This window comes from Oncorhynchus mykiss, chromosome 8, assembly GCF_057628025.1.
Source record: "Oncorhynchus mykiss isolate SJ-2025 chromosome 8, ASM5762802v1, whole genome shotgun sequence".
In the NCBI taxonomy this organism is placed as follows: Eukaryota; Metazoa; Chordata; class Actinopteri; order Salmoniformes; family Salmonidae; genus Oncorhynchus; species Oncorhynchus mykiss.
In genome coordinates, this window is record NC_143029.1 from 51,688,142 (window position 1) to 51,706,715 (window position 18,574).

An 18,574-nucleotide genomic window follows, 5' to 3' on the forward strand; every position below is an offset into this window, starting at 1 on the left:
CGCAGGTTCAAATCCCCGGTCAGATGACTCCTCTTGTGCAGTGACGTGTGAGGCACGTGGCATTTATTGATCTATAATATTGAGAATGGTGCAAAATCCCCAAATGCTGCTCACGTTATGCGTTTGAACTTTGCGAAGTGGGAAATCTCATAGCATGAACCAGAGCTGGAGGGCAAACAGTACTTGTTCTCTTTCAAATAGGGGACTATTCCATTGGTTGGTCCTAACCCTGGTCCACTGAGTGTGGAGGCTTTTTCTTCAGACCAGCATAAGGAGCAATGTGCAGGCCTACATCCCCAACGAAGGAATGGTCCCATCGAATCCAATGTTTTCGGTGTGGAACTAATTAACCCTATAATGGGCATTTCCCCGGGGGGAGGTTTCCAAGGAGAGGTTTCCACAGGTGTATCCCGGGCTTGGACCACACACACACACACTGTTCTGTTAGGCCACTCCAAAGTTCCAATGACCTCAGAGGAGCGAGCTGCTATAGCTGCTGTTCTAGCACCACTGTCATTAAGTTCCTCACACGTCCATACTGACGTTAGCTCTGGGCCTTAGACAAACACAGCCATCTGAATCCAGTTAGCGAGAGCGGCTTTACGGGCTAGCGTGCTAGCCTAGCATTGAGTGCTAGTAGGAAACTTTAACTCACATGTGGTCATTACACTTTAAAGTGCTGCAGTCTTTAGACCAGAGTGACGGAATTATTGAAACAGATGTGGAAGTTTTTGGGTCAGTGGCTTGAGGGAGGGTAATGCTTTTTAAATGACTGTTTGATAATAATAATAGTGTTTGACTAGTAGTTGTACTAATGAGATGAGACTTATTTTTCTAGAGTTGCAGGACCTTTAACTCTTTTATGCCTGCACAGAAATTGGCTTTGTATCTACAAACTGCTTTTCAGACCACAAAGATTTATCCAAAATAACCTGCAAATGTTTCTATTAAATGATGGCCTTGATTTTTACAAGATTTTGTTACTAGACACAATTTCCCACAAGCCCTGTGGAAACGTGTGTGTATGTAACTATACTTGTGGGGACCAGAAAATTCTCTCCACAAGGTAAAATGCTAATTCTAGGGGGTTTAGGGTTAAGGTTAGAATTAGGTTTAGGAACTAGGGTTAGTTTTAGGGTTAGGAGCTAGGATTATGTTTAGGGTTAGGTTTTTGGGTTAATGTTAGGGGTAGGGTTAAGGAAAAATTGAATTTTGAATGAAACTGAATTCTGTGTCCCCATAAGGTTAGTTATACGTGTGTGTGTGTGTGTCTGTGTGTGTGTGTGTCTGTGTGTGTGTGTGTCCGTGACCACTACAGCTGTTTACCCTGCAAACATTCCAAACTAGGACACAGGGACTGGCACAGGTTCGAGTCATATTAGGCTTGGGTCAGAATTGCACTATGCTAGCGTTGCAATCTGCTGTATCTCTTTGCTTTAAATCAAGGCCAAACCTCCAATCTAGTTTCATTGTGCCAACATTGCAAATCTGCTCAGAGAGTAGGACAAGGAAATCGACCTCCACTGCTTTATCTTTTATTTAAACAGGGACGTCACATTGTGATTTAAATACATGTTTCAAGTGTGCCCTGGGTGGGACCTTGCGAAATAGACACAAATGTAATCTTTCACTTTCCTCCCCAAATAGTTTACGGTGCAGTGCGTCAGTGTGATTGCCTGGTATTTTGTAATGAGGGACTTTGCCTACATTACAGGTCAGTGCCAGGGGCATTGTCAAGAGGCTCTTACCAGTAAATTGCCACAGTAACTTTAGTGAGAAGGAGGAAGCTGGTGGGGAAGGAAGGGAGGGTGGCGACAGGCACGGCGCTACATTATGATAGAGGAGGAGTTGTTTAGCTTAGTCTCTGTGTGGGCCAGTCAACCAGCCAGCCAATCAGTCATGTTTTATTGTTTTACGTTTCCTGACTGTCGCCAGAAGAGAGTAGACTTGAATACAGAGAGGAAGCAGACCCAGAGAGCGAGAGAAACAGCGACACGACACGCTAAACATATTTGAGAGAAGTTTTAACACAAGTTTTTTAACATTGATATTTATATAATTTATTTTATTTACGTGTGGCATTGCCTTTGCAATAATGGGACTATGCTGCTCTGAGACGAACAAGAAAACGTTTGGGATGCTTACAAGTTGGAAACAGGTGAGTTTGTACACTACATTTGTTTTTATCTGAATGTCGGGACTTAGTCAGATTGTATGGGTTTGGATCATACACTTGCTCTGGCATTGTCATTTATTTACAGAAAACGTTCACTTCACTTTTACTGCATTGGGCTAAATCCGGGTCAGAGTTAGTCTTGGTAGTCTAAAACAAATCTACTTTGAAACAAAAGTTTGCACCTCACACACATGGTTATGTGCTTAAAACGAAGAAGACACTTGTACCATGTCAGATATAGAGTTTAAATTTATTACATTTTGAGCTTACGTCCCAATATTACACTTTTATATACATCACAGAAGACTGAAATAACAAAACGGTTTGACATAGAAACACTGGATTTTCATCGGGTTTTAAAAAAAAATGTTTTTATTAATGATGAAATTCTGAAAAATATGAATAACATTCCACCCATGAGGCCAAAGAGGGCACTTTTGGTAATTGACTGCAGGAAAGGGCTACGTGTTGCTCTTTTGAATTCCATTCCAAGTACAGTAGCATTCATGGATAATATTGTAATAAATAGCATAATAACTAATCATAACTCTATTAAATTACCTACTAACCTCACAGTGGTTTAGTATTATGCTGTATGTCCAGGAATTTAGTTTCTGCATTTCCGATGTTGTGTCTATTTTAGAGATTAGGGTCATTCAGACAATGGTTGAGTTGTTCAGACTAGTTGGAACATAATCTGATATGTTGTTTCAGACTTGAAAAAACTAGTTCACCAGTTAACGATAATACAGTGTAATAATGTATTGGATTTTTTTTCCATAGCGCTTTTGCACGCGCTCAAAACAATTTAGCCTACAATATAAGTGGGAACCTCACCTCCTCCACTATCCATGTGTATTCATGCACACAATATAATGTATGGTTTTGTGGGTCGGATAGTGGTTATCTGAATACAGAATAACATTATCCGCCAAGGAGCCTGTTGAAAGCGCCTTTTGACATCTTTCATAGCCTGCGGTGGCGCTCATCTTATCACTACACACTTTGAATATGTTCATTTCAACATTGTGAACACTTAACACTTCAATACTCGGAGCTCATTCGCCACACAAATGTACACTCGCTTTCGAAAGTGCCAAATAACAACCTGTTGTCACAAGTGTGTTCCCCAAGTCTGACTTAACTGCGTGAGTAACGGCGCGCGTTGGGTAATGTGTCCTACTCGAACACACTCATGTTTCCGTCATCCTGCATTACGCATGGTTTGCGGATGTTGTATGACTACCATACGGTGCTGGCGTATGCTAGCCTACTGAACGTCGGTATGACTACCATATGGTGCTGGCATAGCTCGGTATGACTAGCGGGGAAACACAGAAGACATAGTCTGACTCATATGAGTCAATTTACAGAGGTCACGATTCAGTACCTTTACGCCTTCAGTAAGAATATATTACAAATACGCTTGAACAGAATATCCGTATTGGATTTGGACATTTCCAGTTTGGGAAGTTATGTTTTTTTTTGGGGGGGGGGGCGTTCTGCCATATGACAGCCATTCACTGCTAGAGAGGGTGCGATTTAATGGTTCACTGAAAAAGCACCTGTTTGAAACAAGTTTTGGCTAGAAAGGACAAAACAAATCCAAGTGATTCTGTAAATTAGCTGCAGGATATTTGATTGGCTATTTCTCATATTACCATATTACAACGCATACATTTTTATATTTGGATCAAGATAAAAATTGACAAGTAAAGTCGAAAATATAGATGAATAGGATACCTTTGATTTCATGCATCAGTTTTCAAGAGTGGGCAGTGGATGTCTGAGTTATATTAATGTTTTTTGCTAAATTAAATGAAAGTCTTGAAAAATATAAAACAAGTAAAATATTAATTTAGTGAAAAAGGAAAAGCAAGCCCATTTTTTAAATTAAGTAGTGCCATTGAAATAACCTTCAAATACTGCCCCATTGCAATAAGACATACAGAGGCAGCATCATTGAGATAAGACACACAGGGGCAGCATCATTGCAATAAGACACATATGTATACAGACACAGACATACACATTGAGATGAAGTAGTGGCCAGAGTCAGGACGATGCACAGCTGCCTCCCTTCACTCAGCTGAGTAATGCGCAGCAGTGTGTGTGTGCGCGTGCGTTTGGAGGAGAGACCTCCGTGAGAGCGTCTATGCAGTACACGTGACTCTGTTGCCATGGCGTGATCTACGTGTTGATGTCTGCAGTGGTTTGTGTTGATGTGCATGTTGCTGGCAGGGACAGAGGGAGAGCGAGAGGGGGCTGAGGGAGAGAGAAAGAGGAGAGCGAGAGGGGGGCGACATCTAGCATTGGCGGGAGACTAAGCTGAGAGAGAGAGAGAGAGAGGCTTCCTCCACTGGCCTTTCAGCCAGCCAGTTCCAGCCAGTCACCGGGGATCCCTAGCCACCGTTGGAACCCCCTTCCCCCTCTTTCTTCCCTCGTACAAGCCACTTAGCCTCTCTGCCTCTCCTTTTAGTCTCTCATCAGATGGATGGATGGATATAGCACTGGAATCCCCTCCGCAACCCGCCTCCATTGGCGGGATGCATAGAGATATGATAGCAATGCAATAGGACTGGGATCTCCTCTTTGAGAACCATTTGTCTTCCATTGGCTGTATAGACATAGATAAGAGATACTGTGGTTAAAGGGAGGCACCTACAGTACCTAAGAGATAGTTTCTACATATGTAGCTACAAGCTTCCTACCTACTGACCTACTTATATATTGCTGTTCAGGGGAATACCGTCTACTGCTGAAGGAAATACAGTCGCTATCCAACTAGCTGCTGTGACTGGGGAAGATATCACTGGGAGATTCCAGAAATGAGGAAGAGCACTCGGCGGGGGTCTAGGTGCTCGTCTTGGTGGGGGTTATCGTTGATCTGTCATCTGTGACTCTGCGAAGAACCACCAAAGAGGCTGACAGACCAAAATAGAAGAGATGGAGACATGGCTGTTGGTTGTTGAGGAAAGAAAGCCTTGGTTTTGCCTATTCAGACAGGGCTTCTGTTGAGGACAGCCAGGGGTGACAGCTATAGAACAGCTACAGGATATACAGCTAAAGTACAGCACCATGCCTGAAGCCAACACCATGCTCTGTGTCTCCTGGGGGTACATCAAGGTGTGTGGGGGGACTGGGGGTAAATGTGTGTTCGCGGGGAGAGACTGGTTGTTTTGGCGGGGGGGGTAATATGTGTATACTTATAGCACGTTCTAGTATTTATTTGAATATTGCGTCAGATTGATTGGGTACTACAGCCCATGATCTCAACTGAATCCCATCTCACAACATAGATGTTATGCATTAGCTTCTAAACAGAATAAGATGTGTGTGCGGGTAAATGTTTGGTTGAAAAGCTATTGCAGAAATTTGGTTGATTCTGACCCTATGCTGTACATATTAATCCAGAAATCCAGAAATCTTTGATTTGTTTACTAAATATCTCAAAACAGGGCACTCAAATAGCCTATACTGTATAAAGATACGCAAAGTCCTTAAATGGTATCAAACAAACAAGCCTATTCCCTTGGGCTCCAATAGTGGGCTCCAATTGGTGGTGTGCAGGTCAGCTGTTTGTTCGCCTGCACCCGCCCACAATTGCTAATAACCCATCCGCAATCACCCGACTATGTGATAAAGGGGAAATCTGAGGACTGCTTCCGACCCTAATCCGCAAATATACAGTAGCAAATGCCCTGTAGGCTACAGACAGAGATGGAGGAACGATTTTTTTGAGAGGTTGCAGGAATTTTTTGTTGTTGCCTTAATTAGATATGTTTCTGCTTAGAATTTCCAACATTTTGGTAAGATATTTGTTAGTCAACTTGCCTATAATTAGATACATGCAGCTTCTCTTCTGTCATTATATGTTGCCCAAGAAGACTAAATTAACCCTTGCTCACCAGAATGTCATAAATGAATGCTTCAATCTAGTTGACATAGGTAAAAGTTCTCTCTGTCATCTCTGCTTCTTTTGCGGAGGAAAGAAGTTTAGGGACTGGGGGAAAAGTGCAATAATAGGTCTGTAAGGAAAGAGAAAGCTGTGAAAACAACCCAACATGTTTATAGTAAGATTTCAGTTCAGCTATGTTATGTGGTTGAAATACTATCAGCTTTTATGATGTTGATAAAGGTAGCACTGCTACAGGCGGTCCCAAGGTGCGCATTCACATTCTCTCAAGATGCTGAAAGAAATAATAATTATTTTGTTCCCGAGTCAAAATATACATTTGGTGTATCATTTTACTGCAAGAAATGCTTAATTCTGCAGGAGTTAATATTACGACTGTGAGAAGTTATAGACCTACAGTCAGTTTCCAGATTTCAGTTTCCATTTAACCCATTTGATCAGTAAGCTTCAGTTTTTCTCTTGACGTGCCATAGGCCGATTTGAAATCCCTGTCGTGTGACTGTCGAATTTGTATAGCGCCTCACAATCAATACACCTAACATAGTCACTGCTATCTTCCTCTTTTGCCACTTCACTAAATCTTTCCCAAAAATGACTTCTCTGGCCGTCCCTTCTCTTTATTTTCAACTCTCCATTTCACAGCTTTTTTTCTTAGTGAATAGACAACTTTTTCTGCCTGTTTCCTAAAGGGTTTGGAGTGTAGGCTATTTAGCACGTGTAATGTTAGGCCCTTAAGCTTAGGTGTACGCGCTAATGCCAGAGAGCCTACAAATGAGGAAAAAACAATGTAGCCTATGTAGTGTTGTGTCAATGTAGAATTATACATTTATCGATTTTTTTATTTTTATGTATTGTTTCAACCCGACCGCCACCCACCTGCCCTTTATCCACACAATATTTCATGACCCTAAACCCACCTGCACCGCGGGGGAATGTGGTTTATGAGTCAACCCGCTCATCACTACTTAACGTCAATGGAAAGTCCCTGGAAACAAGTTATACCACTACCCCAGGGAAGCCATTTCCTGTTGGTCTCCATGCAGTATATCTAGTAAGGTGTTGTGTAATTTTGTATTTCCCCAGTTCAATGTCTTGTTGGTCTCCATGCAGTACACCTAACACAGTGTACCTAACACATTATACCTAACACATTATACCTAACACAGTATACCTAACACAGTATACCTAACACAGTGTTGTGTCATTTTCTGTTACTGCAATTCAACACAAAACTGTTTATATGCTTCCCACTGCTAATTGGCAACAGGAAATGGCTGACCTGAGGTAAACTTTTATCCAAAGCAACTTAGTACGTTCTACATATGGGTGGTCCCCAGGAATCAAACCCATTATCCTGGCATCGCAAGCACCATGCTCTACCAAGTGAGCTAAAGTGTCTATCTAATGGCGACCTAACATGGTGTTGTGTCATTTTGTGTCTCCCCAGTTCAAGAGGATGTTGAACCGGGAGCTGACCCACCTGTCAGAGATGAGTCGCTCCGGCAACCAGGTGTCAGAGTTCATCTCCAACACCTTCCTTGGTAAGTCAAGTCAAGTCATACACGCCTCCACGCAAAACATACACACACACACACTCACAAACAAACAAAATAACTAATAATTGCCTCTCGCTGTGCTAATGGACTATACCTTTGCCTGAATGGTGATCTTTTAGCTATTATTGGTTTTTACACAAAGATAAACAAATCATTATAATATAGTAATCACAAATGATTAAGCAGGAGGAGAAAAGAGGTTGAGGGTCAGAGAGAATGAGACGCTGCGGAGTGGGGGGTACCAACGTGGGGTTGCAATAGTTTCAAACCAGTCTCATCTGGTCTGCTGGAGTGCTCCCTTTGCCTCGCTGCAGAGAGGGGGAGAAAATGAAAAGCGATGCTACTCTTCCCTGGGACTCCGTCGTTCTGCAGAGCGAGGGAGAGAAAACGAAAGAGTGCGTTTGTTACCTGTATATGGTGTTGCCTCATCTCTCTAAAAAAATAAATATATATATATATACATACATACATTTTTTTTTAAACTGTGACACGTTCCATGGCTCCCTGCCAATTAGCCAGCTCACACCACCACCTTCTCCGCCAGCACGGAGAAAACTGCTACTCTGAGAGAACTGCGCAGTGCACCGACTCGTAAACAAGCCTCCATCTTTTTCTTCACGGATGAAAAAGCAGATGGAGAGAGGGAGATGGTGTAGAAGGGAGGAAAGTTGATAAGCTATAAAGACACCGTGATGCTAAGGTTGATAGAATAAAGCGAAGCGGGTTGGAGATATGAGGGCGGAAGTGAGAGAGAATGGGATAGTGATTTAAGGTTTGTGTTCTGCATTGCGGCTAGTACCTGTCAGGTCGAGGCAAATCATCTTCCTACGCCTCATAGAGAATAGAGCTGAGGCAATGTGTGGAAAAACACACGGTTAGCCGCAGATACACACGGTCAGCGGCACACACCCCGTGACGCTAACATGTAGCGCCTCGAGAGAGGTCGCTTCAGCTCCACTGCAACAAGCCATCCCCCAAACGCTTCTCCTTTATTAATACAACAAAGCAGCAGCCAACATTGCTATGCGTTGTTATGGTTTGGCAACAAACTTTTATTGATCTGCAAATACTATTAATAATCTCCACTGAGAATTGATGCCTCATTGAATATTATGGAATTTCTCTCTTTCTACGAATAAATCCTAAATGTTACGCCATTGTTTTTCATTGGCATGTTTTTGCAAAATATTTGTTTTTAACATGTTATTTATATGGCTTTATGTGTTCCCTCTACATTTGAATATCGAAATAGTGTATTATGCTCAATGTCATTTGGCTCTTTCCTGGTGAATTTTAACTGGAGGAGACGGAAGAAGGCAAAAGAGAACAAGAGAAGGGCTTGATTGTTTGGAAGATTGAGAGAGTAGTTGAATGACTATCAGTAGATAGGAAGACTGAGTGGTCAGAAAACCAGTTCAGACCAGTTACTCATATACATGTCTGACTGAATGATTGTCCACTCCAAGTCAATATAGCCTATTTTTCCAATGCGGTGTAATTACCATTTTACCATGTCAATTCATTTTATGTACTGCAAAAGGAAAACGGAGTCGTGTCAAAATGTACATTCTGTATGTATTGCTTTGTGATTGAAATGACCACAAATGTTGTTTGTGAGTCTGTCTTTCCGACTCAGTGTTTTCATTCTATGGTGCAGTAGTTTTAACCCTTTTTCTTTTCCCTCTCTCCATCCCTCTCTTCATCCCTCTCTCTCCATCCATCTCTCCCCATCCCTCTCTCTCCATCCATCTCTCCCCATCCCTCTCTCTCCATCCCTCTCTCTCCATCCCTCTCTCCCCATCCCTCTCTCCCCATCCCACTCTCCATCCCTCTCTCTCCATCCCTCTCTCCATCCCTCTCTCCATCCCTCTCTCCATCCCTCTCTCCATCCCTCTCTCCATCCCTCTCTCCATCCCTCTCTCTCCATCCCACACTCTCCATCCCTCTCTCCCTCCAGACAAGCAGAATGAGTTGGAGTTGCCGTGCCCTATGGCCAAGACCAGGGAGAGGAAGAAGAGAACCCACCACCAGACCCAGCAGGGGGGTCAGACTCCGAGTCAAGGGACGATGACCCAGATCAGTGGGGTCAGGAAGGTCAGCCAAACCCCCGTGCTCCAAGGCTGCAGCGTCAGCCGCTTCGGGGTCAAAACAGACCAGGAGGACCTGCTGTCTAAGGTACTGGGGAAGTCTCTACTTTATAGGGGTATACTACAAAGCCAGCAAACTTTGATAAACAACCAGAAATAAAAAATGTTTGGATAAATATTGTTGAGACAACTATAGACCATGACCATTTAAAGCTTATCTTAGAAGAAAAAAAATGTCAAATGTACTTTTTCTGAACATTTAGGCAAGTTAGCTGGCTAACTCATTGATCCTGCTTTGTGGTATACACCTCAGGGGTTGGGGTAAATTCGGGTTTAAGACGGGGCGACAGGTAGCTTATAAAGTAGATGTCCCCAAACCTAAGGCGCACATATTCTGCACAAGGACACCGATGGAAGCGTCGAACAAACGGCACTTTCTGATTTGTTGAATTTTAAATTCGAATCCAAATATCTGGATATTTAATTTGTCTTCGCATTGTGACTGCACCTTCCGGCCATCTGTCTGCAAGAGCGTACCCTGACAATGTCTCTCTCTTTCTCAGGACCTTGAGGACATCAACAAGTGGGGTCTGAACATCTTCAGGGTGGCCGAGCACTCCCACAACCGCCCGCTCACATGCACCATGTACACCATCTTCCAGGTCAGTGCTCTTCCTCATTCTCCTCTTCCTCCTCTTTCGTTCCTGTCAGATTGCTGTGTTTTCCCTGACTGAGGTGCCTTGCAGACAGACACACACACACACACACACACACACACACACACAGAGAGGGTGAGTCACCAAAGCACAGCCTAAAGTACTGTACATCAGCATGTTCTCGCGTGTTCTCAATAATGTGTCCTCATCTTCTGGGTCAGTAGCTGAATGATTACTTATGCTACTGTAGTAGGAACTAGTCTAGGAACAAATCTAGTCACATGGATAAGTGGACATTAACACACAGTGCCGGCCAAGTCAGGCAATTCATTTTTCTTAGCAGCTTTTGCATTGTGATTGCATATTTGTTTTGGACACAGTCATTGCAATTTAAACAAGACTAACTCAATGGTAAAAACCATTCAAGTCATTTTAATTTGAAGAAAAATGTAAAAAGTTAATCAGAGTGTTTATGGGTTGTTGTGTTACATACAGTATCACATGTCAATGGGTTACATTTCTCCTTTTAGTTAATGAGTGGCGGTGTGGCGTCGTGTGTTTCTGTGTGTCCCGTGCGGGAGCCGAGACCCACTGAAGACGTTATGGGTCCCATTTATTCCCATCAAGCTAACGGTGTTGCGTTTCTTTGTGTGTCCCGTGCAGGAGCGAGACTTGATGAAGACGTTCAAGATCCCCGCGGACACATTCGTGACCTTCATGTTGACCCTGGAAGCGCACTACCACGCCGACGTAGAATACCACAACAGCCTCCACGCTGCAGACGTGGCCCAGTCCACACACATCCTGCTCGCCACACCCGCTCTGGACGTAAGTCACCTGACCCAGCTCCACTTAATACACACCGCTTTTTGTGTTCTTGCTTCGTGTTGAATATTCTGAGGAGTGACTAGCAACACTGTCCCTAAGTCAGGGCTCTCCAGCCATGTTCCTGGAGAGCTACCCTCCTCAAAAGGTTTTCGCGTCAACCCTAGTTGTAACCTGATTTCAGCTTATCAACCAGCTAATTATTCAAACCAGGTGTGCTCTCCAGGAACAGGGTTGGAGAGCCCTGCCCCGAGTAATTATAAATCATGTATACCAGCAAGTGTTATCAGCAAACACACATGAACAATGTCACCCCACTCCACCTAAATATGTCACCGTCACCCCACCTCGTTATGTCAGAATGAGTTATTACCTGATGAATGTGTGTCACCGTGTCTTGTCAGGCAGGATTTTTACTGCAGTGAAACCTTCACTCTCAATGTTGAAAACTCATCAAATCTCTCCTGTCCAATCACAGGCCGTCTTCACAGATCTGGAGATCTTGGCGGCCATCTTTGCGGCAGCCATCCATGATGTGGACCATCCTGGGGTCTCCAACCAGTTCCTCATTAACACCAGTGAGTACTTTCTCCATCAAAATCTTAACAACAGCGCCCAATTCATCCTCTCTGCTGCTTTGGTACACTTTATCTTATCATTTTATAATTTCTTGGCATATTTGAAGATGCAAGTAAAAATATTCAAGTTTGAAATGCATCGTCACAAAAACCACATAAGAAAATGCTTTTGACATTTTTCTTCTAATCAGTCCGCCTCTCTTGCCCACCCTCTGTCCGTCCAGACTCCGAGCTGGCCCTGATGTATAACGACGAGTCGGTCCTGGAGAACCACCACCTGGCCGTGGGCTTCAAGCTGCTGCAGGAGGACAACTGTGACATCTTTCAGAACCTGACCAAAAAACAACGCCAGTCCCTCAGGAGAATGGTCATAGACATGGTGAGAGAATGCCCCGGTTCTGACCAAAAGTGTTTGTTGCCGATGTCCCATTCGTATGAGTCGCCGACCATGCGTCGGTCGGTCCGACGGTCCATCTTTCTATCCCTGTCTCAATTCCATGTACTATATATTTTACTATATCCTATATTACTGAAGCATAAACATGTCTAAATCACTAACAACGACCTCGCTCACTCTCTCTCTCTCTCTCCCTCCAGGTACTGGCCACTGACATGTCCAAACACATGAGCCTGCTGGCTGACCTGAAGACCATGGTGGAGACCAAGAAGGTGACCAGCTCTGGAGTACTGCTGCTAGACAACTACACAGACAAGATACAGGTAGGAGCTCACACTCGTATGCACAAGAACGCATGCAGTAAAACACACACAGGCACATAGGCATGCATACAGGTGCACATACAGGCATGTAGGTACACGTACGCACACACACAAACTCACACAATCTTCTCTCCGTCCTCTCTTCCAGGTGATGCGTAACATGGTTCATTGTGCAGACCTGAGCAATCCGACCAAGTCACTGGACCTGTACCGCCAGTGGACCGACCGCATCATGAACGAGTTCTCCCACCAGGGAGACCGGGAGAGGGAGAGAGGCATCGAGATCAGCCCCATGTGTGATAAGCATACGGCTTCTGTGGAGAAGAGCCAGGTAGGTTACTAATACATGTACACATATACAGGTATGTCCACACACAGTACAGTACCCACACTGCTCGCATACTCACGTGTATACACATCTTACACGTTTCCTTGTACATACTGTTTGCATACACACGCTCTCTCGACCCCTCTCTACTGCTGTTAATACAGTATTCGTACACACTATTCTATCCTGAAATCTTACACCCTTCTCTCTCTTCTCCCGCTCTCTCCAGGTGGGCTTCATAGACTACATCGTCCACCCTCTGTGGGAGACGTGGGCTGACCTGGTGCACCCTGACGCCCAGGATATCCTGGATACCCTGGAAGACAACAGGAACTGGTACCAGAGCATGATCCCCCAGAGCCCCTCTCCCCCCTTCTGCACCGGAGACGGAGAGCTAGAGGGCGGAGAAGGAGGTCACAAGTTCCAGTTTGAGCTGACGCTAGATGACGGACAGGATGAGGATGGACAGATAGGAAGGGAGGAGGGCGAGAGGGGGACAGAAGGGGGACGGTCGCCAATGGACCAGGGTGGACTAGAGATGGAGATACGTGGGGCTTCCCCCACATAACAAGCCTTGACCGTGATCTTTATAAAAGCACCAGTTTTAGGCTGTGTTTGGCATCTTGTTTTATTGCAGTGGAGGAATCCTGCAATCTGGCTCTTTGAAGCTGCTCTGCTTGTGCGCGAGGGCCTGACTGACTTAGGGCCCCTGCAGAAGAGGGTGGGGGACCCCAACACTTGTTTTGGGAACCCTCCGAAAGCAGATTATGATGAGTTGAAGAGCGTGATTGCCTTGAAGGAGTGCTGTTGAACCGCTGTGTGGCAGAAGTACCATATCTTAGTCCTTAGCCAGATACTACAATCTTTGCTCTGACAAATAAGATGAAGCTCATTCACGCTAAGAGACTATGGTGTTCAATTGGGACAAGATGAGAGACACTTGCACTTCAGAATGATTGTTGTTCTTCGTGACTGTTTTCGGGTATATGTTTTGTTTTGTAACGGGATTGGATGGGATGTTGCCGGGTAGCGTTCAAAGTTCCAACTAGTGGTCCACAGGTCTTTGTAACGGGATTGGATGGGATGTTGCCGGGTAGCGTTCAAAGTTCCAACTAGTGGTCCACAGGTATTTGTAACACGTGTCTGAAGACTTTCGTGTGCCTTTTTTTATGACCGTGTCTTTTCTATGTCCTTTTATAATTTATTTAACAGTTTTAAGTCGTTATTATAAAATGTTTGTTTTCTACACACAACTCATCTTAGTTGTCTCTCGAATGAGAGGAAAATACTTCCGGTCTTTCTCAGCAATAGTGTATTCCCAATTTGTGCTTTGTGGACTTTCCAAAATCGTCGGACTTCCCAGCACAAGTGGCACTTTTTGTCGCAAGGGTTGAGAGCTAGAACAGCGTTTAAACTAAAGAATCGGGTTATTCTTTCCACACCCAACTCATAGCACTAGGCGCTCAATGTTATGCGTCACGTGTTATCTCACAAATCTCAAGTCAATGTTAACAAATGCCACATAAGTTGGATATTCGCAGCAAAGCTGTTGCAAACCTGCTCCTTATTATTTTACGTATTTGCCAACCGTAAAAGCAATTATCTCCATCATTCCAATTTTCCCAGTGGGAAAAACCAACGAAAGTCAATGTAAACTGTCCTAACCAATAAGCTCCAAAGATGACCTGATGAAAGCACTTTAACAGCCAGATGGAACTCAGTCCAACAGAGGTGTTGTGCCACATCTGATTAGCACTTAATTAAATATCTTAGTATTCTTTCGCAAAAAAAATTGAATTATTTCTGCGTATCTCCCTTCCAAGAATGGAAGTCCAGTAAATGGGATCTCCTAATCTAATTCGTGCACAGTATTTAAGACAATTAAGGCCAATCAAATGAACCATTGAGTGGTTTCTTTCCAAAGAGAAAGAGAAAAATGTCACATGATATTTTGAAGCCCTAGACTAGCCTTGTGACGGTCAACCAATGTCAAAAAAAACAAACCTCCATACAACAATATTTGACAATCAGCTGATGTTATACTTTTGGTTGCCAGGTCCCTCTTGAGGTGACCACCGCCAACAACACATCTCTCGAGGTTTGGCAGGAATCGCAGAGCAACAAACACAATGAAACTAAACCAAAAACAAATAGAATCTTTCTACAAGTTGATTCTATGTTAATTTAATGTCACCTAAAAGGTCCCCTGTAGGAAGTGGAGATACTGAAGTGTAATGTAAAAAAAAATTTAAAAATAATTAAATCCATGATTTCTGTCCAGCACTTTGACGAGCTGAACAGCTCAGCACCTAGTTGCTCTTCTGTCAACAATACATCTAAATGGTACTGCCATGGAAGCTTCAACACTCAGCTTCTACAGTGTGGGGAGATCTGAATAACATCACTAGATGACAATACTTCCCTGTGTGTGTGTGTGTGTGTGTGTGTGTGTGTGTGTGTGTGTGTGTGTGTGTGTGTGTGTGTGTGTGTGTGTGTGTGTGTGTGTGTGTGTGTGTGTGTGTGTGTGTGTGTGTGTGTGAGGATAACTTAGCTGCACAATCTCCTCGTCCATGCACCTAGTCCTTTGTCGATCCATGAACTGTTTGAAACAGTGTATTTATGACTTTGATCTGTAAGTAGAATCCTATTCACAAAAAGTATGTTTGGTATAATTTATATGCACTACCATTACCTGTCAAAACAAGTGAAATATTTGTTATAATGTATAATACTCAAGTTTTTGCAGATTTCCAGAGAACATTCTTAAACATCTGTGTTACTTGGCAGAAAACTGAGGTGGTTGGCAGAAACGTAATTCCTCGGTTTCCATTGTTTTCCTGTTATCTGGAGCCATATGAAGGCTGCAGTGAACCTATATGATGTGTGGTGACGGGTCATTGTACAGCTAGCTGTATGTTTATTGAAATAATACATTGTTTAAGATGTACCCATATTTCCCATGTGTTTCTCAGAAGTCTCACACAGTGCATGGTAAGGTATTGTATATTGTGTTCAACACGTATTTTTTATGAAATTATTAAAATGAGCATGAATTTACTCTATGCATTGTTTCATGTCTTACCTTTTCTGTAATTCTAGTGTCATATAGGATGTCAGTACACTTTAGTTTTAAAGGAACAACATACAGGAAATTCAAATTAAGTATACTGTGGTAATAGCCTCTAGTCCAGCCTTTTTCAAACCTCTCCTCAGGGACCCCCCCCAAACGTTTCACAATTTTGTTGTAGCCCTGCACTAGCGCACCTGATTCAAGTAGTCAAGGGCTTGATGATTAGTTGATACGTTGAATCAGGTGTGATTAGTTCTGGAATAGTTCAAATACATAGAACGTCTAGGGGTCCTGAGGAGAGGTTTGAAAAGGGCTGCTCTAGTCTACTCAAAAGCCTCTTGTTTGCATTCCAAAACTATCACAATGTATCCTTCCTTCCTCCCATCCTTGACGTAATCACTGATCTGACATGATTTGATGGGTGAAAGCAACATAGGCCAATAGAAACCTTCCTTTCACCTACTATGAAATCAGTTGGTGGCAGCAGTGGGCTCCAGACCTGCAATCATTTGGTGGCAGTGGTAGGATCCATGCAGGTGTAAGAATATTTCAAAGAGAAATACACAACGCAGAGGACGAGAGGTCAATGGAGTACTAAAGGTCAAGAGGACTAAGAGTACTAACGATCAATGGAAAGTGTTTTGTCTGTAACTGGATTAATGATCAATGGGTCAGAGAATTTCAGTCCGGGACTCATAGCTACATGGCAAGTTCCCATTGGTCCAAATTGTTTATACGTTGAGCCTGAAATATGATGCTTGTTATTTGGACATTGGCCCAGTTTTATTGCAAGGAATTCTAATTGGCAAGGGTTGGGTTATAGGGTTGGGTTATAGGTTTGGGTTATAGTGTTGGGTTATAAAACGACATCCTGTCCCTTTCTTCTTTGGAGAGAATCACTGAGGAGAAAGTCACTGATGACGGGAGAATGAACCATCTACTTCCCACGATAACGTCCATGATTTGTTCTCTTTGAATAAACCTATTTTTCTCCCCTTGATTTGCTTTGGGGTCTGTGTTATTGAAGAGTAACATCAGCTGCTAACATAGGGGACCCTGTGTCATTCTGTCTGGACAGGACGGGGCATCGCCATGGCTGCAGGAGGGGATTTGATGAGATTCACCAGGTAGTTCACGACCTTGGGCAGTCCGGATGTCCCGAATGAGAGGTCCAGTGGCAGGAGCAGAGTAGCAATACCAAGGATGGGGGTCAATCAGGGTATCCTTTTTCTGTTTATTGAGAAGTCATTGAACATAAATGCCCTTTTCAATTATTGAATTGGAAATCCAGATGACCCTCTTGAGTTGACCGGCTTTTACTTGAACTGGCCCCATCCCACACGGCTTCTCTCTCTCTCTCTCTCTCTCTCTCTCTCTCTCTCTCTCTCTCTCTCTCTCTCTCTCTCTCTCTCTCTCTCTCTCTCTCTCTCTCTCTCCACTGTGATGTCGTTGACTTTGCTGTAACAGACTGCTGCACGCAGGCAAAAAAAAATGTCAACAGGAAATGCATGCGATAGCGATGCTATCCGCTAGGCCCAGTGGGTGCTAACCACTCTCCCATGACCGACAGACCCAGTGTCACAGCCCAGGGAGGTAGAGAATCGGGATCAGGCGTACGTGGTAGAGAACTCGAGGGCATACACTGAACAGTTTACCCTTTTCATGTTGCCACTATCACGTCTGTTATCAATACCGTAGTGTGACAACTTCCTCTACCGTTCCTGTACATTTCTTGCCTTGCTCTATTCAGTCATAATTGTATGTATACCCTGCTTGTCACTATCACTTCTACAATAACTATTCCTATGTAATGTAGCCATAGCACCTGCTCCTCGTTTCTACTACAATTGTGATATCAATGAACAATATTACAGGTACTGTAGTAGTAATATCTAAATAGAAAAAGGTATTTTCAGTCTAGTCTGTTTTCCCTATCTCAGCAGGATGTATGAGCTGCATCGTAAGACGATAGGCGGAAACCCAAACCCTTTTCCTCTTTCCTGCAGATTAAGAGAAACCTGACTGTTTACCGTACACATGGTCACAAACGGACAGCTTTTTCCATGGTGGTCTGTTGCCGGGGTCCGTGTTGCCTTGACGACAGGAGGCGAAGTTTGTTTTAAAACTCCCAACAGAGGTATTGTGGTGTGTGGGTGACTCACGTCAGTGGGGCTGGGGATGGGCCGCCCAACCCCAGTAGCCAGCAAGCCAGCACCCGTGGTAGGAGCATGTGGTGGTGGAGGCCCTTACATGCACGTGGAACCAGGCCCCAGTCCTCACTACCCAGGCTACTCCTTGCCTGGTCCAGTCAGTGTGCCCTCTCTCAAAATAACACTGACAGATCTTTTTATAAATAATTATGATAAAACGTGGGCTTAAAATGGAAGTTTGGTAATTCATTGAGCATCTATTTTATTTTAAACAAGACAAATCTGAAGGCGCAAGTGCCCTTGTGCCCCATATTGGATTGATACCTGTGTGTGTGTGTGTGTGTGTGTGTGTGCACACTTGTGCGTGTGTGTTCTGCACGTGTGTGTACTTTACTCCTCTTTACTCTCAGCGATTACAGCTGTGAGTCTTTCTAGGTAAATCTCTAAGAGCTTTACACACCTGGATTGTACAATATTTGCATATTATTATTTTAAAAATTATTCGAGCTCTG

At 43.7% G+C, this 18,574-nt stretch overlaps 1 protein-coding gene across 9 annotated transcripts in view; it reads left to right on the forward strand.

Moving 5' to 3' along the window:
• LOC110530023 (3',5'-cyclic-AMP phosphodiesterase 4B) overlaps positions 1-15,904 on the forward strand; it is a 135,026-nt gene extending 119,122 nt beyond the window's left edge. For 3 of the 9 annotated variants that reach the window (XM_036985564.2, XM_036985566.2, XM_090181869.1), the window contains 9 exons: positions 7,540-7,633; positions 9,606-9,823; positions 10,299-10,397; positions 11,055-11,219; positions 11,695-11,794; positions 12,019-12,173; positions 12,392-12,514; positions 12,663-12,845; positions 13,072-15,904. In XM_036985564.2, the coding sequence (XP_036841459.1) occupies positions 7,540-7,633; positions 9,606-9,823; positions 10,299-10,397; positions 11,055-11,219; positions 11,695-11,794; positions 12,019-12,173; positions 12,392-12,514; positions 12,663-12,845; positions 13,072-13,410 (1,476 nt within the window). In that variant the 3' untranslated portion in view covers positions 13,411-15,904. Of the gene's footprint in view, positions 1-1,631; positions 2,159-4,350; positions 5,303-7,539; positions 7,634-9,605; positions 9,824-10,298; positions 10,398-11,054; positions 11,220-11,694; positions 11,795-12,018; positions 12,174-12,391; positions 12,515-12,662; positions 12,846-13,071 lie in introns of those variants that run through there. The other 6 variants (XR_016482422.1, XR_016482423.1, XR_016482424.1 and 3 more) reach the window with 5 other exon arrangements.
• The last annotated feature ends 2,670 nt before the right edge of the window (positions 15,905-18,574 follow it).